This window comes from Arvicanthis niloticus, chromosome 1, assembly GCF_011762505.2.
Source record: "Arvicanthis niloticus isolate mArvNil1 chromosome 1, mArvNil1.pat.X, whole genome shotgun sequence".
Lineage (NCBI taxonomy): Eukaryota > Metazoa > Chordata > Mammalia > Rodentia > Muridae > Arvicanthis > Arvicanthis niloticus.
The window spans coordinates 48,412,352-48,437,927 of record NC_047658.1 but is presented as its reverse complement, the minus strand read 5'-3'; the positions used below and the strand labels follow the sequence as shown (position 1 = coordinate 48,437,927).

The 25,576-nt window shown below is 37.8% G+C and overlaps 1 protein-coding gene across 2 annotated transcripts in view; it reads right to left on the bottom strand.

The window, feature by feature from the left end:
- Agbl1 (AGBL carboxypeptidase 1) overlaps positions 1–25,576 on the bottom strand; it is a 788,584-nt gene that overhangs the window by 458,659 nt on the left and 304,349 nt on the right. For both annotated transcript variants that reach the window (XM_076936072.1, XM_076936077.1), the window contains exon 18: positions 17,331–17,511. In XM_076936072.1, the coding sequence (XP_076792187.1) occupies positions 17,331–17,511 (181 nt within the window). The remainder of the gene's footprint in view (positions 1–17,330; positions 17,512–25,576) is intronic.

The window sequence follows — 25,576 nt, the reverse complement described above, 5'->3', positions numbered from 1 at the left end:
AAAAAAAAAAGGAAGGACCCATGGCTCCAGCTGTTTATATAGCAGACTATTGCCTTATCTGGCATCAATGGAAGAAGAGGCTCAATGCCCCAGCATAGGGGGATGCTACGGAGGTAAGGCAGAAGTGAGTGGGTGAGTAGGGGAGCACCCTCATAGAGGCAGTGGAAGGGGGGCTGGGATAGGGTGTTGGGAAGGGGAAATCAAGAAGGGGAACAATATTTGAAATATAAATAAAAAAGACTTTACTCAGTTATTATCTGATGGTATAGTTGTAATAAAGATGGTAATGATGTCGGTGACTAGAGAGAAGTTATTACATACTATCTGTCTATACTCCATATTTTCCCAGATTTTAAATATGGAGATTATTCTCTAGAATAATGCAGGAGAACAAGGGAATGTAATGATTTAACAAATGTATTTGACATGGCATTGTTAAAGAATGATGCTAAGAGTCACAGAAAACAATCTCTGGTGGTTTATCTATCATGCACACTACCAAATAACTTTGCAAAAGGTTTAAGGAACTAAAGAGGAGTGATGTTAGACTATACTTTAAATATTGTATGTTAGAACCAAATTAGACCTTATAAGACTTACAATCACAAAGAAAGAAAAATGACTGAAAAACTGAAAACACTTAGGAAGATGACTACCAGACACAGGATGATAGTCGTCATAATTGATGAAGAAAAATAACTGTTCTTCATTTGCACTGCCAATCATATAAGAACAAATGGACTTAAATTGCATTGAGGTAAAATTAGATTGCCCACTTGCATTTTACCTGTGACTGTTTGGCACTAGCCTATTTCACTAAGTCACAAAATCACCTGGGCTTAGGGAATACACAGTTGGTAGGGTAAACTCACCTGAGTACACCTCGATTAAAAGAAGTATATCTGCAGACAGAAGAATGGATAGCAAGCCATTCCCGGCAGTTTGCAAGCTCTGTTGATGATCGAGATGAACGTGCTAAATGCTGCTATTGCAAACACAGAACTATTGACAGTGAGATTTCTCCAGGGATTTTTTTGGGGGGAGGGGAAATTTCCTCTTTAAAGACCCAAGGCATAAGTCAACTAAGGGTGAGTGTCTTCAAAGCACAATAATAACCACTCTAATTAGACACCATCTTCTAAGCTGGATATCAACACAGCAGCAGTGACTGGTGTTAGTAAATTAAATTTTTTTAATCCTGCTGCAATCACTCCCCTGGCATGCTTACCCTCCTGAAGCTCCCTTCTCGGTTATTTTTTATTTATTGTAATTACTTTAGTAATAAGATTTGTTTCCTTGTTATTATATATGTTGCTGTGCAGGGTAACAAAAAAAAAATAATAGCCAAAAAGAGTTATGTATCTTATTTATCTCCTTGGCTGTTATTGGGCCAGGGGGAAGGGTAGAGAGCAGGGGAAGCTGTAAATAGAGAAGCAAGTGTTTGTTGGGGAGTGAAGATGTATGGGATCACATTTGCAAAAAGAGAGCAGGGCAATGAAGGAATAAGCCTAATAATTCAGAAGGGCTAGGTAGCACAGAGAGATAAATAACCAGGCAAAGGCAACCTGGAAGGTAGGGTGAGGAGGATGGATCTTCATGACCAAAGTTTAAGTGCTGATTCTGACTTTCTCCTGGCTTTCTTGGCACTGGGCAGAAGGACTAGGAACTATATAGTAGTGAGTCTTTAAAGTGATTTTCCATAACCATCCCTAAAAAGAGAAGTTCCCTGTGGCACCTAATGAGGAGAACTTTTCTGGAAACCTGAGCCTCTTCTGATCTGAGTTTGGGGTATATAGCGTTCAGACTGGAGAAAAGAGAGTCTATGGACCCAAGACCTGGCTCATTACAAATACCCTGAAACTCTTACAGATGTCTTCATGGAGGTAGCTGATGATAGACTGACTTCTTAGATCAAGAAGTCAGGTTTTGCGTCTATTCTGATGGGCCAGCTAAGTCACTTAATGACCAAGTATGAAGAAGAGAAAAAAGGATGTTAGTTTCAATTTCTAAAATTCAAGCTGTAGATACCACTATATTTTCACTCAAACTTAATCAGCTCTCTAGCCACATCCTGTTATACCATAAATATATACTATATATGATATCTGGATATATCAAAAGGTACCTTTCATGCCTTCAATCTCATCTCTTCTATGATTTATGTCACACTGGTATGACCTATCTGGGTCTCTTTGAGAAACCGAGGAATGAAAAGCAAGATAAGAATGATTAAACCAGGTTGGCCCAGCCACAGAGAAGAGCTTTGATGGTCACCTCTGAAATCCAGGCATCATGGCAGTGAATGGAACCTCTCTTACTTTGCACAGCATAGTTTCAAAGCCCTGTGATATTTGATCATGACACTAAGCAGGTAAGGCACAGTGGGTAGGGCTTATGACCTTGTAATATGTTGAAGGAATAAGAGTAGAGAGGTTAAGTAACTAGTCCAAAGCCACCCTGCTGAAAGGAAGTCAAGTTTGACCTCAGGCAGGATCTTTTGATTATCTGGTCAGGATTATACACTGTATTAACCCTGCAACCACCACAGAGAGATAAAACAGGAACCAGGACAAAGGATGATAAAAAAAAAAATTGTTCCCCTTGAGAAAGGCAATGTGATCTTATGGAGCTCTCATAAAAGAATGGACTCCTCCTCCCCTCATAAAGTAGACACCCTCCCAATGAGATTTGAGATTAAATAACATTTTTTTTTTTCAAAAACATCCTCTGTTTTGGCAGGGTTGTGAGGTCTATGCTTCCCACGTCTAGTCACAGAATTGTTTGTATGTTAGAAGGCCTTATAATTCACTAGATACATGGTCAAAATGAAATGCAAGTCGAAAACACTGCATCTATATAGTACCTAAGAATTTTTCATAAAGATTTCTAAGTATGCGCTGAAAGAACATGTTAGGAGTTGGGCATGCCCTGATGACACATGTCGAAAGGGCATATTGAGAAAGAAGAATGATGCCCTGAGCCTTCTTCCACCCTGCTATCCCTGCTCCCATTTCTTTCCCTTCTACAAGAGCTGGAGGGGGAGGCAACAAGGGAGTAACACTGGAATACAGTCAAACATGAGAACTTGTTCAGCCAATGAAGGATCAAAACACTTAACAAAACAAACACATTTTCCCAAGAGCCTCAGTCCCCACTTGATCAATGATTCTGCAACATTGGCTCATTTTTAATTTAATACTTCTGGGAAGTGGGATGGGGGAACCCATCAACTACAGGCACAGTTGGCAAGAGCTGGGTATTAGCAGTTGGCAGCATTTATTATCGCTGTTTATGATGGCATAAATTAGGTTTATGCTGATATAATTAATAACCCTAAATTTGGGAATAATAAATAGCAATATTTATTCAAATCTGAGATGTCTGTGAAAGGCAAATGAAGTCCTAAAGCACCTGATCTAATCTCCACGTGCAGGCAATGGAGGTAGCCCTTGAGAATGCTCTCCCAGAACTCCTAGCCCAAAGTGATCTGGCATTGCACGTTACGCTAATGACTTAACAGCAGGACCTTGAGAGTACCCGGAGCAAATTATTTCTGATCTACATGAACAAGTTCATCAGCAAGATTGAGTGTGTCGATTTTCCTCTGAACCAGGACTCCATTGTTCAGAGCCCACACTGTGCCTGCAGTTTATGAACAGAGGAGGATTGGCAGTCACAGCAAACCACATTCTTTATGGGCTTCCCTGTCTCCTTCCACCTGTCAGGAGAGGTGACAAGAAATCCCTGCAGTTTCCCTTTAGACCAGGAGTAGAGAATTACTGACAGGCATTTGCAAAGAAAGAATTTAAGTCAGGACACAAAAAAAGTATCTTTGATATCTTCCATTTTTTAAATTTAAATGTGTGCCTTTCATTTTATGAAGTTGTAGTGGGAAAACGATGAGATCAAACTATTCTTTTTACTTGTCCCATTTGTCTAATAAAATATATTGGAATACAGAATGGACCAAAAGTAGCTTCTATCCCTTCCACTGAGGCTGGGAGGTAGATGGAGAAAAGTATGGTTCCACTGAGTAGATCAAAGTAACAAATTTTCCAAAGTGTTGAACATAAGTAAGACAAAGCAAAGAGTAGATAAGATATTCTTCAGTCCCCTCCAGTCAGAGCCCCCAAACACAGAAGTACACAAACAAGGTAGAATCAGAATCTACACTAACATTTCATTCAGTTACTCAAGCTCAGTTCCATGTCATAAAACCTGAAAAGTTTCTTAAAAATTAATAAAGTCAAAAACAGTTCATTCGCTGTTATTTCTGAGGTGCTACAAATAATACAAAAGAATAGAATCGATGAAAATAAAGGCTATGTGAGCAGCCAGGCATAGTGGCACATACCATTAATCCCAGCATTCAGGAGGAAGATGCAGGTGGATCTCTGTGAATTTTAGGCTAGCATGGTCTATATAATGAGTTCTAGAACAGCAAGAGCTACATAGTAAGACCCTGTTTTGAAACAAACAAAAACCTATGCGATCACAGGGCTATGTCTTTCATTGAGTTGTAGAGTGTCTACCTGGTGCATGCAGAGTCTTGGTTTGATTCCCAGCACTAAAACAGGATAGAAAGAAAGAAAGGGAGAGGGAATGACAAAGAGGCATGGAAGGAGAAAGGGAGGAAGAAGAGGAGGGAAGGAGGAAGATGATTGATCTTGCAGTCCCCTTTTCAGCTCTCAGGAAGACTGAAGAAGTACTGTGTAGAAGGAACCAATGATTGGTTCAGGTTAAACTTGCACAGTTAAGGGGGTGAGAGCACCAGGGACCAAAGTTCTGCAGACGAATGTCAAAGTAGGAGCTTTCCATTGCCATGGGATGACTCTGAAGGAAGAACTAAGGAGCTGAGCCTTCAAGAGAAAGTACTGGCATTATATTATCGACACCACAAGCCACATTTCTACAGAAAACAGGGACCAAAGTGCCTGTCTTTCCAAAGTCTAAAGAACACATAGACTGTTCTCTTACAAGTTATGCAGCCTGTGTTCTTCTAAGTCTCCAGAAAGGTATCTTTTGGATAGAGGGTGAAAAGAAAAGGAGAAAAGAAAGAGAAATGGAGAGAGAGAACATTTGTTTAGAAGCAAAGAGACAGACATTGGAACAACAACAACAGCAAAACAAACAAACAAACAAAAAGAGGCAGTAACACAGAGACACATGCTGGCAGGTTTGATTATCCATGTTCCTTCTTGTCCTTCCCTCATCTCCACGAATAGAAACCTGGTCCTCTGCCCTTGCTCTGTTGGGGAATACTACAGAACTCAAAGTCTGCAAGCATACAGGCAACATGTGCTTCAGAAGTCAAGTATAGACCAAGAAACCTATGGAAAAATGAATCCCCTCCTCCCATGTTCTGAAGGTCTTAAAAACATAAATCCCCCGAGCTTAGAGGAAGCCACACATGCCAAGCTTATTCAGCTTTAGCTTACTTGAAATTACCCAGACATAAAACCAGGCTCCCTGAATGTCCTTGGTAATTCTTTGAGGAACATAAATGAGTAAGACCAGAAGGAGGAAATAAAACACTAGGTAATTATCATGGCCACAGAGTCAACTGAACGTGGATCCCAAAGGCTAAGATAGAAATTTCCTCTTTTAATTTTAAGCACTACTGTCCCATATACCAAAATAACACCCACATACTAATATTTGACTGAGTTTATATCCAAATAAAGATATGTTCATTTCTAATCAAAATCTTTCATATCCCTTTCTTTGCTACAACTTCACATGTGAGTCACATTTTATGAAATAACAAAATGATCAGGTGCAGTCAAGGGGAGAGTCAACAAACACGTATTAGACACTTTTTATTTCTAATTTTTTTTGATCTTGAAATTATGAGTAAAAGAGAGAGATTCCCAGTTTTCTGGGAAATTTACTAATTAGAAGTCACAACTATAAAAGGTTAAAGTCATATGTAATCTAACATACCAATGCAAATACTAATGTTTATAATGTTTATATTCACAAGGGTATGAACACCCAGCAACACCACCCATTTTTAGTGTAGACATAAACCTCTGAATTTCATAATAGAAAGAACTCAGCCAAATCAGCATCAAATATACAATTTACATAATGTTTTATTCTAGCATCTGAACTTGAAAATTTATCATCATGAAGTGGCCAAATAAACTTATTAGGAACATAACAATAGGACCCATCTATAAGGTGTTTACAATGGAAAATTGTTTATTAACTATTGTCTGTCAATGCTCTGAGATTGCTATTTTAAATATAATAATGATTGCATATTTTCCATAGAAGATTTTGTTAGGCTTTAAGTTATGTAACAGAATATATGATTTGTAGAAAGTCTCAATGGATATGGTTATATAATTATATTTTAAAAATAGATGATACACCTAGATGTCAGTTTATTGACAGATAACGAAAGTATCTTTCCCAACAGTGTTTTCTGTAGAATTATTTTTTCTTTTTCCTTTTATCTTTTGTTGGATATTTGCTTTATTTACATTTCTTATTTTATTTTATTGGATATTTTCTTTCCTTTTTCTTTTTAGATACTTAAATATCTTTATTTCCTCAGAAAAATGTTTCCCTTCAAATATTTTTATTTTCTTAGAAATACATTCTTTTTTTTTTCTTTTATTGGATATTTTCTTTATTTACATTTCAAATGTTATCCCCTTTCCCTGTTTCACCCCTGGAAATTCCCTATTCCAACTCCCCCCTGCTTCTATGAGGGTGTTCCCTCTCTAACCACCTACTCCCACCTACCTGCCCTTGCATTCTCAAACATGGGACATCTAGCTTTCAAAGGACCAAGGGCCTCTTCTCCCATTGATAGCTGACAAGACCATCCTGTGCTACATATGCAGCTGGAGTCATGGGTCCCTCCAGGTATACTCTTTGGTTAGTGGTTTAGTCCCTGGGACCTCGGGGCGTGGTGTCTGGTTGGTTGATATTGTTGTTCATTCTATGGAGTTGCAAACCCCTTCATCTAATTCAGTCCTTTCTCTAACTCCTCCATTGGGAACCCCATGCTCAGGTCAATGGTTGGCTGTGAGCATCCACCACTGTATTGGTAAGCTCTGGAAGAGCCTCTCAGGAGACAGCTTATATCAGCCTTCTGTCAGCATGTGCTTCTTGGCATCCACAATAGTTTCTGAGTTTGATGACTGTATATGGGATGCATCCCCAGGTGGGGCAGTCTCTGGATGACCTTTCCTTCAGTCTCTGTCCCACACTTTGTCTCTGTATTTCCTCCTGTGCGTATTTTGTTCCCCCTTCTAAGAAGTACCAAAGCATCCACACTTTAGTCTTTCTTCTTCTTGACCTACATGCGGTCTGTGAATTGTATCTTGGGTATTCCAAGCTTTGGGGGCTAATATCCACTTATCAGTGAGTGGATACCATGTGTTTTCTTTTGTGACCATGTTACCTCACTCAGGATATGTTTTAGTTTCATCCATTTGCCTGAGAATTTCTCGAATTCATTGTTTTTAATATTTGAGTAATACTCCATTGTGTAAGTGTACCCCATTTTCTGTATCCATTCCTCTGTTGAAGGACATTTAGGTTCTTTCCAGCTTCTGGCTATTATTAATAAGGCTGCTTATTATTAATAAGACATACTGGAGCATATGTCCTTGTTATATGTTGGAGCATCTTCTGGGTATATGCCCAAGAGTGGTATAGCTGGGTCTTCAGGTAATGCTATGTCCAATTTTTTAAGGAACTGCCAGACTGATTCCAGAGTGGTTGCACCAGCTTGGAATCCCACCAACAATGGAGGAGTGTTCCTCTTTCTCCACATCCTCGCCAGCATCTATCACCTGAGTTTTTGATCTTAGCCATTCTGACTAGTGTGAGGTGAAATCTCAGGGTTGTTTTGATTTGCATTTCCCTGATGACTAAGGATGCTGAACATTTCTTTAGGTGCTTCTCTGCCATTCGAGTTTCCTCAGTTGAGAATTCATTGTTTAGCTCTGTACCCCATTTTTAATAAGGTTATTTGGTTGTCTGGAGTCTAATTTCTTGAGTTCTTTGTATATATTGGATATTAGCCCTCTATCGATGTGGGATTGGTAAAGATCTTTTCCCAATCTGTTGGTTGCCATTTTGTCCTATTGACAGTGTCCTTTGCCTTACAGAAACCTTGCAATTTCATGAGGCCCATTTGTCATTTCTTGATCTTAGAGCATAAGCCATTGGTGTTCTGTTTAGGAACTTTCCCCCTGTGCCTAGGTAGTCAAGGGTCTTTCTCACCTTCTCTTCTATTAGTTTCAGGGTATCTGGTTTTATGTGAAGGTCCTTTATCCACTTGGACTTGAGCTTTGTACAAGGAGATAAGAATGGATGGATTTGCATTCTTCTACATGTTGTCCTCCAGTTGATCCAGCACCATTTGTTGAAAATGCTGACCTTTTTCCACTGGATGGTTTTAGCTCCTTTGTCAAAGATCAAGTGACCATAAGTGTGTGGTCTTCAATTCTATTCCATTGATCTTCATGCCTGTCTCTGTACCAATACCATGCAGTTTTCATCACTATTGCTCTGTAGTACAGCTTGAGATCAGGGATGGAGATTCCCCCAGAAGTTCTTTTATGGTTGATAATAGTTTTCACTATCCTGGGTTTTTTTGTTATTCCAAATGAATTTGAGAATTTCTCTTTCTAACTCTGTGAAGAATTGAGTTAGAATTTTAATGGTGATTGCATTGAATCTGCAGATTGCTTTTGGCAAGATGGCCATTTTTACTAAGTTAATCCTGCCAATTCAGGAGCATGGGAAATCTTTCCATCTTCTGAGATCTTCCATTTGTTTCTTCAGAGACTTGAAGTTCTTGTCATACAGCTCTTTCACTTTCTTGGTTAGATTCACACCAAGGTATTTTAATTATTTGTGACTATTGTGAAGGGTGTCATTTCCCTAATTTCTTTCTCAGCCTGTTTATCCTTTGAATAGAGGAAGATAACTGATTTGTTTGAGTTAATTTTATATCCAGCCACTTTGCTGAAGTTGTTTATCAGGTTTAGGAGTTCTCTGGTGGAAGTTTTAGGGTCACTTAAGTATACTATCATATCGACTTCTTCCTTTCTTATTTGTATCCCTTTGACTTCTTTTTGTTGTCTAATTGCTCCGAATAGGACTTCCAGTACTATATTGAAAAGGTAGGGTGAGAGTAGGCAGCCTTGTCTAGTCCCTGTTCTTAGTGGGATTGCTTCAAGTTTCTCTCTATTTAGTTTGATGTTGGCTACTGGTTTGCTGTATATTGCTTTTACTATGTTTAGGTATGGGCCTTGAATTCCTCATGTTTCCAATACTTTTAACATGAAGGGATGTTGAATTTTGTCAATTGCTTTCTCAGCATCTAGTGGGATGATCATGTGGTTTTTTTTCTTTGATTTTGTTAATATAGTGGATTACATGGATGGATTCCCATATATTGAACCATCCCTGCATTCCTAAGATAAAGCCTACTTGATCATGATGGATGATTGTTTTGATATGTTCTTGGATTCGGTTTGTGGAAATTTTATTGAGTATTTTTGCATAGATATTCATAAGGGAGATTGGTCTGAAGTTTTCTTTCTTTGTTGGGTTTTTGTTAGGTTTAGGTATGATCGTGATTGTGGCTTCACAGGACAAATTGGGTAGCATTCCTTCTGTTTCTATTTGGTGGAATAGTTTGAAGAGAACTGGTATTAGGTCTTCCTTGAAAGTCTGATAGAATTCTACACTAAAACCATCTGGACCCAGACTTTTTTGCTGGGAAGACTTTTAATGACTGCTTCTATTTCTTTCAGGGTTATGGGACTATTTAGATGGCTTAGCTGCTCCTGATTTAACATTGATAACTGGTATTTATCTAGAAAATAGTCTATTTTATCCAGATTTTTCCATTTTTGTTGAGTGTAAGCTTTTGTAGTAGGATCTGGTAATTTTTTGAATTTCTTCAATTTCTGTTGTTACGTCTCCCTTTTCAGTTCTGATTTTATTAATTTGAATACTCTCTCTGTGTCTCTGGTTAGTCTGGCTAAGGGTTTATCTATCTTGTTGATTTTCTCAAAGAACCAGCTCCTGGTTTTGTTAATACTTTGTATAGTTCTTTTTGTTTCTACTTGGTTGATTTCAGCCCTGAGTTTGATTATTTCCTGCCTTCTACTCCTCTTGGGAATATTTGCTTCTTTTTGTTCTAGAGCTTTAAGGTGTGCTGTCAAATTGCTAGTGTATGCTCTCTCCAGTTTCTTTTTGTAGATTCTTAGAGCTAACAGTTTTCTTCTTAGTACTGCTTTCACTGTGTCCCATAAGTTTTGGTGTGATGAGCCTTCATTTTCATTAAATTCTAAAAAGTCTTTAATTTCTTTCTTTATTTCTTCCTTGACCAAGTCATTGTGTTGTTCAGTTTCTATGTGTATGTGGGCTTTCCATTGTTTTTGTTATTATTGAAAACCAGCCTTAGTTTGTGGTGATCTGATAGGATGCAAGGGATTATTTGAATCTTTTTGTATTTGTTGAGGCCTGTTTTGTGACCAATTATATGGTCTATTTTGGAGAAGATACCATGAGGTGCTGAGAAAAATGTATATTCTTTTGTTTTAGGATGAAATGTTCTATAGTAATCATTAAATCCATTTGGTTCATAACTTCTGTTAATTTCATTGTGTCTCTGTTTAGTTTCTGTTTCCATGATCTGTCCATTGGTGAAAGTAGGGTGTTGAAATCCCCCACTATTATTGTGTGAGGTGCAATATGTGCTTTGAGTTTTAGTAAGTTTCTTTTATGAATGTGGATGCCCTTGTATTTGGAGCATAGTGGTTCAGAATTGACAGTTCATCTTGATAGATTTTTCCTTTGATGAGTATGAAGTGTCCTTACTTATTTTTTTTTTGATAACTTTTGGTTGAAAGTTGATTTTATTTGAAATTAGAATGGCTACTCCAGCTTGTTTCTTGGGACCATTTGCTTGGAAAATTGTTTTCCATCCTTTTACTCTGAGGTGGTGTCTGTCTTTGTCACTGGGGTGCGTTTCCATTATGCAGCAAAATTCTGGGTCCTATTTACATATCTAGTCTGTTAGTCTACATCTTTTTATTGGGGAATCGATCCATTGTTTTTAAAAGATATTAAGGAAAAGTGATTGTTTCTTTCTGCCATTTAATTATTAGAGGTGGAATTATTTTGTGTAGCTGTCTTCTTTTGGATTAGAAGATTACTTTCTTGCTTTTTCTAAGTTGTAGTTTCCCTCCTTTTCTTGGAGTTTTCCATCTATTATCCTTTGTAGAGCTGGATTTGTGGAAAGATATTGTGTAAATTTGGCTTTGTCATGGAATAACTTGGTTTCTCCATCTATAGTGATTGAGAGTTTTGCTGGGTATAGTAGTCTGGGCTGGCATTTGTGTTCTCTTAGGGTCTGTATGATACCACTCCAGGATCTTCTGGCTTTTATAGTCTCTGGTGAGAAGTCTGGTACCATTCCACAGGTCTGCCTTTATATGTTACTTGACCTTTTTCCCTTACTGCTTTTAGTATTTTTTTCTTTGTGTTATGCATTTGATGTTTTGATTATCATGTGAGGGAAGGAATTTCTTTTCTGGTCTAGTCTATTTGGAGTTCTGTAGGCTTCTTGTATGTTCATGGGTATCTCTTTCTTTAGGTTAGGAAAGTTTTCTACTATAATTTTGTTGACGATATTTACTGGCCCTTTAAGTTGGGAATCTTCACCTTCATCTATACCTATTATCCTTAGGTTTGGTCTTCTCACTGTGTTCTGGATTTCCTGGATGTTTTGCGTTAGGAGCTTTTTGCATTTTGCATTTTCTTTGACAGTTGTGTCAATGTTTTCCACTGTATTTTCTGCACATGAGATTCTCTCTTCTGTCTCTTGTCTTCTGTTGGTGATGCTTACATCTATGACTCCTGATTTCTTTCCTAGGTTTTCTATCTCCAGGGTGGTTTCCCTTTGAGATTTCTTCATTGTTTCTATTTCAATTTTTAGATTCTGGGTGGTTTTGTTCAATTCCTTCACCTGTTTGGTTGTGTTTTCTTGCAATTCTTTAAGGGACTTTTGTGTTTCCTCTTTAAGGGCTTCTACCTGTCCTGTTTACCTGTGTTCTCCTGTATTTCTTTAAGGGAGTTGTTTATGTCCTTTTTAAAGTCCTCTATCATCATCATGAGAAGTCATTTTAAACCTGAATCCTGCTTTTCTGGTGTGATGAGGTGTCCAGGACTTGCTATGGTGAGAGAACTGGGTTCTGATGATGCCAAGTAACTTTAGTTTTTGTTGCTTATGTTCTTGCTCTTGCCTTTTGCCATCTGGTTAACTCTACTTCCATTTTTAACTCTACCTGCACTCACTGTCTCTGACTGGAGCCTGTCTTTCCAGTTATCTTGCTTATGTCAGAACTCCTCAGAGTCCAGATGTCTCTGTGATCCTGTGATCCTGAGCTCCTGGATAGAAGAGCTCCTGGGACTACGGCTTCCTTTTGGATCCCAAAATCCTGCTGTTCTGAGTGCAATGGTTCCTCAGCTGCTCCAAGTGCAGTAGTTGTACCACTGCTCAGCTGCTCTAGGAAGGTTCAGGATAAGGTGTCTTCATGAGAGTAGACCAGCCAAGTGTCTTTTATATATGATTTTTATAGCTTGACTTGTTTCCTCTTGTACATTATGCTGTTAGTTTTTAAACACCTTGTTGTGTTTGCTTGCACTAGCTCCTGTGCTTATTATTGTTGTTTGTGTCTGGTCCACAAGGCATTTGGAAGAAGATAATCATGTTTATGGAGTTGGACATACTCCTAGGATCAATATGTTCAGTCTCCTGTGAATAAAGCACTAGGCTTTGTGTTGGCTTTGTAAGAATTATGCTGATGATACCATCAACACCTGAAATTTAACAAATGGGAATCAGGCATGCCCTTTTCCCTGCTTCACTCTCTCCCCATTTATATAGTATCTGTACCTATTTAGCAGCTTGAAAGCCATCTGCCTTTTCTTCTATTCCCACTTTAATATATCTCCCACCCTTCCTTCTGATTTAACCTGGCTTGCTAAAGCTCATTCTCTTCTAGCCCATGTTGAAAAGAATTATGAATCTCAGAACCACTGCATTGCTCCTGTCTCACTGAGAACTCAGCCTAATTTAATACATAGCTCAGCCAGGAGATGGGAAATTGTTTCTTTTGGAATTAATCATAACAGATATATCGTTGTATTTGTTTCCCTGTTCAGACTTGTGTTGCTAAGGGATTCTTAACTTGGCAAGACTCACTATATTTTTCTTGCGAGAAATTCTGGCTGTGTCTCTCTGACCACTATTATCAAAATCTTCCAGTCATCCTCAGAGGTTTGTCATCAATGCCACAAAAGGAAACTGTTCTATTATGACACATGTTTGTAAGCTCCATGTAGGTCCATGGTAAGTTTTAAATTAAAAGTTTGTTATGGAGTTGGGAAAATGCCTTGATTGGTAAAGCTCTTGCCTTCCAAGAATTAGAAGGTAAATTTGGTCTCCAGAACCAAAATTAGAAACAAAAAAGCTTGGTACAACAGCTAGCACTTGAAATTCCAGAACTGGAGAAGTAATGACAGGTAGATCCCTCAGGTTCCCTGATGAGTCAGTCTATCTAGTATGTCCCAGGCCAGTGAAACACAGATGGATAGTATATTATTCAAGGTTCTCTAAAGAAAAAGAATACTGATTTGTGTGTGAGTGTGTGAAATATATATAATGGATATGAAATGTATAATTAAATTCTACATTTATATATTACATATATGTGAATATATGCGCACACACACACACACACACACACACACACACATATATATATATATATATGGGTTACTTATTTAAATGACTGACAAGCTGTGGTCTAAGTAGTCCAAGAATGGCTTAATCCCAACCTAAAAGCCATAAATCTAGTATTTGTTCAGTCAACAAGACAAAATGCCTCACCAGTTCCAGTCCGATGTTAGAATCCCAGGGAATTCATGGAGAGCAGCTGGTCTTCTGTCTATATTGGAATCCCAAAGAAGTAAATTCTAATATAAGTGAAGTATGTGTCAGCAACAAGATAAAGAAAATTTTCAGTTATAGTGAGTGTAAGCAGGCAGAAAACAAAATGTTCACTTCTTCCTTGTTCTTTTATGTAGGCTGTCACCAGAAAACATGACCTTGGTTGGGAGTGAGGAAGGTCTAACCTCAAATGACCCAATCAAGAAAATCCCTCACAAGTGTGCCCAGATGCTTGGGGGTTGTTGATCCTAAATGAAGTTAAATTGACAACCAAAATTATCCACCATAGACATCATCTGAGGAACAACACCTACAATTACACTTTGTTCTCCACATGTGTACATACACAGGCATGTGCACAAATACCTGAGCACATGCATGCAAGCAAATGCCTAAGCACACAAAGTGTAGTCTAGCTCTAATTGACATGGTGATGTTTGGAGCCACAAATAGGATGCAAATATTATCTCCTTTTAGTCAAACATTCACAGATCACTTCTGGCACTTAAGATGCCTGTTAATAGCATTATGTCCAAAGAAAATCAGTGACATTCCAGACATTGGGAATGACAACCATATACAAAGTTTAGGTGAACTGCATCAAGCTTGGGGAATATTTCTCATGAGGAAATCAAAATGTGTACAGCGATAATTTGATATATACATGGAAGACTGACTACAATAGTTGAATCTCAGAGAGCAAAGGTTAAAACACAATAATGTAAACACCCACCTAATTACACACAGTGGTGTAGGCATGACCAGACAATGGAATATCAACTACAGAAGTGTCTCAGGTGAAACTTAGATGAAGCACATTTTAAGTCCATTCATAAATAGGTTCAAGACATAGAGTTTTAAGCATTATATTGTGACATTCCATGTTTTCATGGCAGCATTGAGTCCTTTCCATTCTATGGCCCGCTGATTATTCTATCTGTGGAAAGTGCTATGATTTCCAATTTGTTTTCAGACATACTTGTTTGTTCAGTCCAAGTGATCTACAAAGTGTCTCAGGCTCTATGATGAAAGATGTATAAATAAAAGAGCAATCAGAGTCATAATAAATAATAGTAATGATGATGAATGCCATTGTCACTGGGAAGAAGCTGCCCTGCCATTTGGGAAACAAAGTAACCAGCTGTGAGCTGGATATAATGTGCACACCAGCCAACAGGCTCCTCAGTGACTGAAACCCCATTAACTTTGACCAAAGACCTGGAGCACACCCTAATTTGGAGGTATGAGTATGTGAAATAGAAGGAGCTTCAACACTTTATCCCCGAGCTTGAATAGGAAATCCCTAAGCTTTGGGTAAGCGAGATTTTCTCTTTCAAGAAATGCCTATGAGCAGTACATTATCATCTTCCACCAAAGGAAAAAACTGAGTAGATCAGGAGACACCCAGAGATCCTGGTCAGTTAAACATGCCTAGTCTGATACTCTTTCCAATTTTCTTCTGATCCCTGATAGTTCCATGGAAAGAGAGAAGCGAGACAAGTTGGATAATAAAATAACCAATTGGGGTCATCTCCCTCAGAATACCTTCCTTAGCTTTTTTCCATCCATGTAGGCTGAGAAAGACTGTAAAATTCTTGGCTGCTCAAGCAGGGAACAGCCAGAGATTGACTGCGGACTTAGAGGAGCACATGACAGGAACCAGGTGTGGTAGCCTTAAAAGATACCACTTGAGGGTGGGTCTGAACCAGTCTAAGATTCTAGAGGCCCCATTGCTGCCAGAGAAGACTGATGCTCTTCAGTGAAGGACCTGGACTCCCAATCCTCTGTGGAGTCAGTATTGAGCAGTCCTTATCAAACAATCTCTACCAAGAAAATAAGAACTCAATAAGTGAATAAATCAATTAGTAATCAAGAAAAGAAAATAGACAACTAAATAAATAAATTACACCTGTGATCTACTGAGCTAACCTAGTTGTGTTAATCTAATATATTAAATACAGATTGGTACACTTTTTCTTTTGAATTTTTCTTTCTTTATTTATACTTCTTTCATTCACTCTTTCCTTTTTTGTATCTAGCTATTGCTTTTAATGTCTATAGCTTTAATTGATTTGTATTGACATACTTTGACATATTACATGCTTTGGATTTGTCTTAGTTCTTTTATATTATATAATTTCATTTTATATTACATATTATATGACCATATATTATATATAATTTATATATATATATAATCTGTGTTCTATATGATGTATAATACATGTATCATATATGTGTAGCCATTATATTCTTAACACTTTAAATTTAATCTATATAGTTATCAAAAAAGAAATCTATTAGAGTTGTTTAATATTTCATTTCTTTTCTTGAAAGGATTAATCTTTGTCTCTTTTTATTTAAGCCCCGTGATCATTTATAACTTTTTGTGTGTCTCTTTATGACCCTTTTTATTTGTTGCTTTCAAACCCTTTACTGTTACCTTATTTTCTGTATTCTCTAAATTTAATTTTTGCTTCTATGCTAATGATATCTTAAAGTATGATTTTTATTTTAATCTTTGAAATAAACATTTTCTCACAGTATTTTCTGTTCATCTTTCATTTTGTTTATGTATGGGACAGAATCTCCCATTCTTATAGGACAAAGAGTCCTCCTTACTAAAAGGGCTAAATGGGTATCTATAAATGTTAATCCTCCCACTCCCTGGTTATGTGACCTTGGGTCCCTTATCTGGGCCTGAGCTCAGACTCTGAGCCCTACTCACAGACCTCAGAGTTTTATTCCCTAATACATCCTAAAGATCTGCAGCAGCATTTTGAAAATGAGGATACCACACTTCTCTTTTCCAGACAACATTCCAGTCCATTAGCATGAAACTCTTATTTTATTTATATCCAGTTATTTAATTAAATAACTCCTTATTCAATTATATTCAGTAATATATAACTAAATAGATATTTCTTTGCAGCTACAAGTAATACTAATGCAGAAGCATTGGTAGTCACCATGAAAACTCATGGACTGAACCCTGAAATGCCACTGGTTCACCAAGTGAGCTGGAGGAGTTTTTGGGGACCCTGTATACACACCCCCTCCTTTATGAATGAAGCACTGGACTAGGGTAGCTGTGTGACTCTCTCGTACAAAATGCTTGTGTTTTCATCTATTCCTATTTAAAGAAATACTGTGAGATATATACAAATGTGCATGCAAGGCACATTGTTAATCATTTCAGATAGAAGGAGCTCAAGGGAGATCTCTATAGAGTACCAAGGCCTCTACACTTAACGCCCCTTAGATGAGATGGCAGAAGATTTTTACTACAGTGACACAAATGCAGTAGTGGATCCATTGGGCCAGTCAGGTGACCTACTTGCCATTGATGACACCATCTGGGTTGAGCATAGGGATGATCTTGAACACGAAGTTTTCCCTCAGGAGCTTTGCCACAGGATCACTGCTGACTAAGAACTCCAAGGTTCCCTTCATCACCCAGCTGGCATTGCTCTCACCTGGGTGAACTCGGGCTGTGATCACCTGATAAGGACGACAGCCTGCAGGAAAGGGGGCACAAGAAATGAAACCTAGATATGTTTTTCATTTCCATCAACAGAGTCTCCCGGGGGAAGGAATCATACCTGAAGGGTATGACGTCAGTCCTAAGTAGGTTGTTTTTGATATATATGATCTACATTTATACATTAGCCATCTGCCTCCAGAAGCTTCAAGACCCAAGAGACCAAGGACACCAAGGCTCTAGGCTGTTATCAAAGCAAAGTACTTTGTGGTATGATAAAAAGCCACAAAGCAGATTTTAAACCAATTAACTCTCCACAGTCCATTAAGATGCTGGATATCAAAGATCTCAGACTGAATCTTATCTTCATCATTTACCAGCTCTGAGATTTTAGGCAAATGACTAAATCTCTTGGTGCCCATGTCCTCATCTGTAAAATGGGGATATTTATAATAATGACCTTATGTGGTTAGAGAAACAAAAAATATATAAATAAAAAGTGTTAAATATAATTCATGCTGTTCAGTTCATGTTAGCTCACTCCTTATTTGATTGCAGTCTATGGGGGATGTGGGGAGGATAAGCCCTTTTATTCCCTAGTAGAGACAGAAAGCAAGGAGAGAGGTTATTGGTGGATGATTGAATGATACCTAATCTGATCTTTCAAAGGAAGGGATCAATACCTAAAGACCTGAAGACACACTCCTAAGATGACTTCCTTCACATTGTAAAGGGGGGAAAGAAATACTGAGTCTACTGAGTGACCTATACGATCTGTGAGTGACCAGATAAATCTCATGGAGGCTGTATCAGTGATGGACAGAGAAGCTCACTGTTCTGCCTATTATTCACAGGAGACAGAAGAAGAACCCAAGCACTGAGATATATTCTTGACCATTCCTGGGCTCATACAAAAAAGTGGTTGATGTGTTTATTGGTCTATCTGTTTGGGTGGTAGAGATTGCTCCTAATACCCTACACATACTAGGCAAGTGCTCTACTACTGCACTGCATCCCCAGCCTGGGAAAGGTGCTGTGAGTGACTACTAATGTCTATTCTCCATGTACTGGAAGATAAAGAGGGAAAGAAGGCATCATATGAAGAATTCACTTTTGTCAACTATAAACCCTTGGCCAAATCTGTGGATGGACTTTTTTCTGACACACTTTTTATTTTGTAGCCTCTCCTGATTCTTGACTGTTCCTAATCTTGCTTTAATAACAAGTACTGTTTGCTGACCATAAATAAATTTAGTCACTAAACAGCTGAAAGGTTAATAAAGAAATAATTTCTTTATATATAGTTTGAATTAGTTCAAACTAAATAAGGTCTTCCTGCTTTTCAATGGTATGGATGTTTTTATAAGAAAACAAACTTTATCTCTCATTGCACACACATACACAAAAATATAAAACAGAGTAACTATTGATCACAGGTTGAAGAGCAGACAACAAAATATACAAATGAGACTTTATATTACTGATTTATGTTAATATTACCGATTAAGACAAAAAAACCCCACTTTTTATCTTTCATATTTCTACCACCAGTCATTGATCCACTGAGGTCTAGACAGAAGGGGCATAGATCAAGGTGCCTTTTCCAACTACAGTGAGAGCAGTTGGCTTCAATTCTTTGTAGGTCATCCATACATTAGAGGTAATTTTCAGCTCTTCATTTCCTTAAACAAGTGTCCAGAACCTTTCCAGGAACTGCAACCAACATCAGGTTGTAAAAGTCAAATAAATTAAAGACCTAGTTCTAGAAGATGCCATATCATTCGTCAGTAATGACACATATGCAAGCATACAATGACAAGAGACCTAATGGAGTTGTGTAAAGAGCACCAGAAATAGATCTGAGATGAGGACATTTCCTGGATGTGATGATATTTGGACTCTCTTGATGTATAAGCAATGTTTTATCAGACAAAAAAAAAAGGTTAAAGGAGCTTCAAGAGTAAAATGGAAATGAGGAAGAGGATGATAAAGAGGAAGAAGAGGAGGAGGTCAGTGCGCTATAAATGAAGAGATGGGGCAGTGCCTGAAGCAAAGAGATGTAGGTAGTGAAGCATGAACTTCAAATCGACTGCCACATACATGTATTTGTCAGAGTAGGGGCAGAAATTGGGTTTCAAATATTCTTAACAATAAAGTTAGCATGTCACTGGTAGGCCATGCACAGTAACAGAGTACTCTATAAAATTACCAGAAATTAATGAAACAAAAAATGTTTTGTTTATGATATTATGCATGCCACAAACTGTTGCTTGCCTGCATGTTATCCTGTCTCTCCTTCTAGCTACCAAAGACCTCCTTTGGGACAGGAGCAGGGATTTCCCCCAAATAAAATACACAGCTTCATCAATACACTTGAAAGTAGGCATGGCTATGAAAAATAAGTGTTTCTAGTGATATAAAATGGTAGCAGAAGGGTCTTAGTAAAGATATGATGAAAGGAACAATTTTACCTTGCAAACAACTACTGATTTTTAAATTTGTCTCGTGCTTTTCCTTCTCATCTTGCTCATAGATATAGTATCTTCTAGTGAGAAAGTCTTCATGAGTGTTGAAAATACATGATAAGTATAATGCCAAGTAGAAAGAATGAGTGTTCTTAGCAATCTCTTTAAGCAACTACATGTACCTTCATTGGCTTCTCCAATATGTCTGGACATGTGAGAAAAACAACTTACTATTTTTCCATGATAGTGCAATCAGATTTCCATTACACAATGCTAAATTCTACCATGTGAATATAAGCCAAAGTATAAAAAATATTGACCAAGTGCATATAAGACCAAGTATAAAATAATATTTTGGGTGACATTCATTCAGATGTGCTTTCTGCAATGGAACAGAAAGAAGGAGTTGAAACGAAAGTTGATATTTGATATACTTTGCAGAAAAGAGCAATTACAAACTACTACTTTAAGATAAAAGACCTAGACTGAAGATGGAACTTAGTTGGTAGAGTCCTTGCCCAGTACAGATAAAACCCTGGATTCTATCCCTAGCATCACATAAAACTGGGAGTTAAAAATTGAAGGATTAGAAAATGAATGCTGTCCCTAGCTATGTAGGGAGTTCAAGGCCAGCATGGACTACTCTGTGACCCTATTTACAAGAGGAAAGAAAAAAGCAAAGAAAAGGAGATGGGTATAAAATAACCTTATGATGGTTTAATATCAGAAGAAAGGTATGCCAGGATCTGTTTATAAAAGAATTCTATTATACATACAATGCATTTGAGAATAGCTTAGACAATTATGTTTCCAGGGTTCAATTCAAAGGAAAATTTGATAGAGAGGACAATGAACAACCTTCAGAATACTTTTCTTCAGGGCTAACCCTATTTCTGAGAGCAGGGCCCCTCTCAAAAGCCCTACTATGCTTTTAACATTTATATGGCAACATGAAATTAGATAGAAAGTAAAGACTTTGTCTATACTGCCCTAGGTTTTCATGTGTGGTTAATCATTCATTAACTAAAAGTTATGAACAAATATTTTAGGTGGAAAATATGCACAGTTCACTGACAGCACAACTGAAATCAGCTAGAGGTCAGTTGTCTCATCATGTAATTTATTCAGCTACTTTTGTTCCTTCCAAATCAAGCTGTGTTGGCAGCCAATAAAAAGCTTTCAGAGAAATAAAGAGGCTTGATGGATACGCACCCAATCAGAAGCGTATTTTCAGTTTTGTAATTGCATATTACTCTTTGTGCCTCTTAGACTATGTTCACTGACAACATTAAATAACAATAGCAAGTGCTCCTTGCCCCATAAGAAGACATAAAAAATAGCTACTCTCTTGCAGATTTCTGATACCAACAGAATACTCTCATTTTCTGGGCCAGATGGCTCCATTACTTTTATATGAACTATAATTCAATGTGTGCGTCCATAGGCCAACCTAAAGTTCTGAAATAGAGGCTTCGGCAGTGTGTTTGTATCCTTGGGAGAGTTGAGTGGATAAGCTATTATGCTGTAAGACTTCACACGGTTTAGCAGGTTGTTTTAACATTTTTAGCATGTAAACAGGGACAGCCGTGGAATCTTATGAAGATGTAATCAGCATTTCAGCCATTCACGTTGGTTTTGCTCCTTTCCCCTCTGTGATTTCAAACATTTTTACAGTCATATTGGTGACTTCAGCTTATGGGACCAGTGAGTTGTAGCAGCAAATGGCACTCCTGAGGACGCATAATAGGTAACAGCTGTAAAGAGCATGCAAAACACATCCTATGAGGTTTTCCCATGTAGTTGATGATTTGGGCCATAGTGAATCATTTCTGCTAGGCAAAACACAACAGATACTTAGATTCACTTTTTTCCCTATGAATTTCTTGAAATCAATTCAAAGGAAAATTGCAACCTATGGGGTATCAATAATTTGGCCATATTCTAAATAACAAGTTAAATCCTGAGTTTGTATCAGTGATAGTGAGATCTGTTAAACAAAAGTAGGGCACAGTATGAACATGAACAATGGCCAAGAGCTATTAGCCTATTAGCTTATCCGAAGCTGAGTGGAAACTAAAAGCATGCACTGCATTACACATATGTGCCCAATTATATGAACACCTGTTCATTTCCACCTTCTAGATTCTTTGTTCAACCAAATCTATTCTGCTCCTACTGGCACTCTGCAGGGTGGTACAGATTACAAGAGAAATTTAACAGATTCTTCTTTCAAGAGAAATTAATAGTTGTCTAGTGAGAAAGAGAGCCAACACAGATAGTTACTACACAATATGACCAGAAAAATTTCTCAAGATATTCTTAAACTGGAATTCTCATTATTACATTATGCATAACAGTTCTAGTAACTGAGAGTAATATAAAAGGCAACCACAGGACATGAGTTTAAGGAAATAATATGCAAAAAGAATACTATTTGGCGACAGAAAGTATTATAATCTCAAAAATTAAAAGGATAATAGTATTAATAATAATAAAGGAAAACAAACACAAGTAAAATATATGAGACTAAAGACAAAAATAATGTAAGTTTCTTGAAATTGTTGATGTAAGAAGGTATCTAGGACAAGATTTAGACAACTAAAAAAATAGAAAAGACTATTTCACCAGAGCAGTACCCATCTGTTTATAGTTATAAGATCTATTTAAAGATATCTATACATAGAAATGCACCTGTCAGGGAAGGTCATTTGGGTAATTTCTATATCTTCTTTAGCTTACCCCTGAAGATTGGTGATTATATGATATTGAATCATTAGCTGTACAGAAAGAAAACATGGGAAAGCAACTACAAACTAGTTTGCACCTGCTTCAACAAACGTGTAGTCTATGCAGGAGTCTATAAAAACACCTTGTGAGTTAAAAAGGACCATGGAAAATCATGATGCAAGGGCATGTGCAGATAGACTGCCCACTGAGGCTGAAGCTACTAAGGTTAAAAGAGAAAATAGTAATAGGAGAGCAGACTGTGACTTCAGGATGGTATCAGTTAATATGAAATCTAGAAAATCTCGAAGGTGGTATATGAAAACAGATTGACCATGGGCCATGGGGCGAGGAAAGAGGCTGAAGCTACTAAGGTTAAAAGAGAAAATAGTAATAGGAGAGCAGACTGTGACTTCAGGATGGTATCAGTTAATATGAAATCTAGAAAATCTCGAAGGTGGTATATGAAAACAGATTGACCATGGGCCATGGGGCGAGGAAAGAGGCAAATAAGAGAAGTTGAAACTCTGGCTCAGTGGGTACAGCTCTTGACACATGAATGTAAGAAACTGAGTTTAGGTCCCCAGAACACATTTAAAGATGGACATAGTTGTATACATCTGTAATTCCAGTGTATCTACAATGAGATAAAGGCAGAAGACAGTAGAATCCCTGAAAGTTCATGCTGAAGCAACCTTGCAGTATGCAGTGGAGAAATGGAGAAACAGAGACTCATTCTCAAACAAGTTAGAAAGCAAAGAAGGCACAAAAAGTTGTCCTTTGTCCTCCACAAATGTGCACGTGTGTGCGCCCTTACTTACACACACACATACACACCATATTGAAAGAAAGTTCTAAGGCTATTGTTTGAATTTCAAAATTTCTCTCAAAGCAATGTATTTGAGGCATGTTCTCTAGCCTATAATGCTTTTAGGAGGTGGATGAACAACCAGAAGATGAGGCTTAGAGTATGTTAGTCATTTATGGGCATGACCTCAAAGGGGATGTTGAAAATCCACACTTGTCTCTTTCTCTTCATATCTCATACTCCATAAGGAGAGCAACAGCCTTATTGGTCTAGTTTTAGCTACCAAAACAGTGCCCTTATAGTCTCCAAAGGAACTAATCATGGACTGTAAGCTCTGAAATTGTGTTAAAACAAATCTCTTTATAAGTCGATTACACCGCACATTTTGTCACAGTGCTGGAAAGTTGACTCATACACTAGGCAAAGAGAGGATTTTGAATTGTAGCTTTCCATACACACATTCTTCCAGTTTTTTTAAAGATTGGCATTACTGAAATACATTTCTATCAACTTCAGTTTTACAATTCAGTGAGATTTCAATATGTGTATAATGCTATGAAATGAAATGGATATAGTGTTAACCATCATTATCATGCCCACTGTCTTCACTCACTTTGTGGAAAATCATCTCTCCACACTATTTTAATAGAATAGTCTTACTAATTCTTTGAGAATTTCATACATACATACAGTATATTTTGATCATATTCACACCCAAGTCCTCTGAGAACCATACCCATCTCCCCTTTCCCTCGCAATTTCATGTTCTTTTGTTGTTGTTATTGTTGTTGTATAGGGTTTGTAATCCACTCAGTCGACTTGGGCTGCTCATATACTCCTAGATATGAAACCATTTACTGGAATGTAATCTACTTACCAGGAACATGCCTGAAAGAAAACCAACTCTCACTTCACCAAATGTCAACTGTCAATAGCTTCTCAGGTAGAAGAAGAGGCTCTCACCAGTTCTGCCTCCCTCCTTGCAGAATGTTGACTGCTCCTCTTTAGGTTTCATGCAGACAGCCATAACTGCTGTGAGTTCAGTGGCCTTATTGGAAGTCCAGATGATACAGCTTTGCTCTGGTTTTTACAAAGCTATGGCTCTCACAATCCCCATGCCCCCTTTTCCATGATGGTCCCTGAGCCTTGATGGAGGGAATATGGTATAGATGTACAATTTGTGGTTGGGAACCTCACAAATGCTTACTCCTTGCATTTTGACCAGTTGACCTGACCACATCCTCAGCCTGTGGGAACCTCTGATCTGCTTTATGCCACCATGGTGTAGTCTTTACTGGAATTTCCTAGTAACTGGATCAGACAGTGTGTTCTAGTTTCTTTCCTGTTGCTGTAATGAGTTACTCTAACTAAAAGCAAAATTCAGTGGACAGTATTTATTTAGCTTACATTTCAGTGTTGCAATCCATCACTTAGGGAAGTCAAGGCAGGATCCCAATTAGAATGCGTAGCAGCAAATCAATACTGTTTGCTGGCTAACTTACTTGATCATAATAAACCAGCATTCTTACACAGCTAAGAGTCAGCTACCCAGGGAATGTTACCACCAGAATGGACACAATGCACCTCCTGCATCAATTAATAATCAAGATAAGGCTCTGGAAGCATGCCTACAAGCCAGTCTAATTCAGGAAATTATTTAATCAAGGCTATTCTCCAAGATGACTCTGGGCTACATCAAGTTAACATAGCTAACAAAGACACAGCATCTAATCAGCTTTTAACTTAATTCTATGAGAGTCACCCATGTGCTGGTCAACATATCAATGGTTTGATCCTTTAAATAACTAAACTGACTGTCTTCTGACATGTCAAACAGAAGATTGTGGACATTCCCCATTTTCTGGATCATTTCACCCATTCGTGGATCTGCTCTTCTTTCTCAGGTAGCATTCCTAAACTTATGTGTGCGCTTGTCTGTCTTTAGGGTGGGTACCTAGGAATAGGACTTCTGGTCATCACAGTAATCTGGTATTATGAAAAGTAATTGTCAGCTTTTGTCAAAATGGTTTCAAAAGACACTACAGAATCAGGTCTATCAACTGTAGTGACTGACTGGTCCAGTTGACCTTCTTGTTGATTTACCT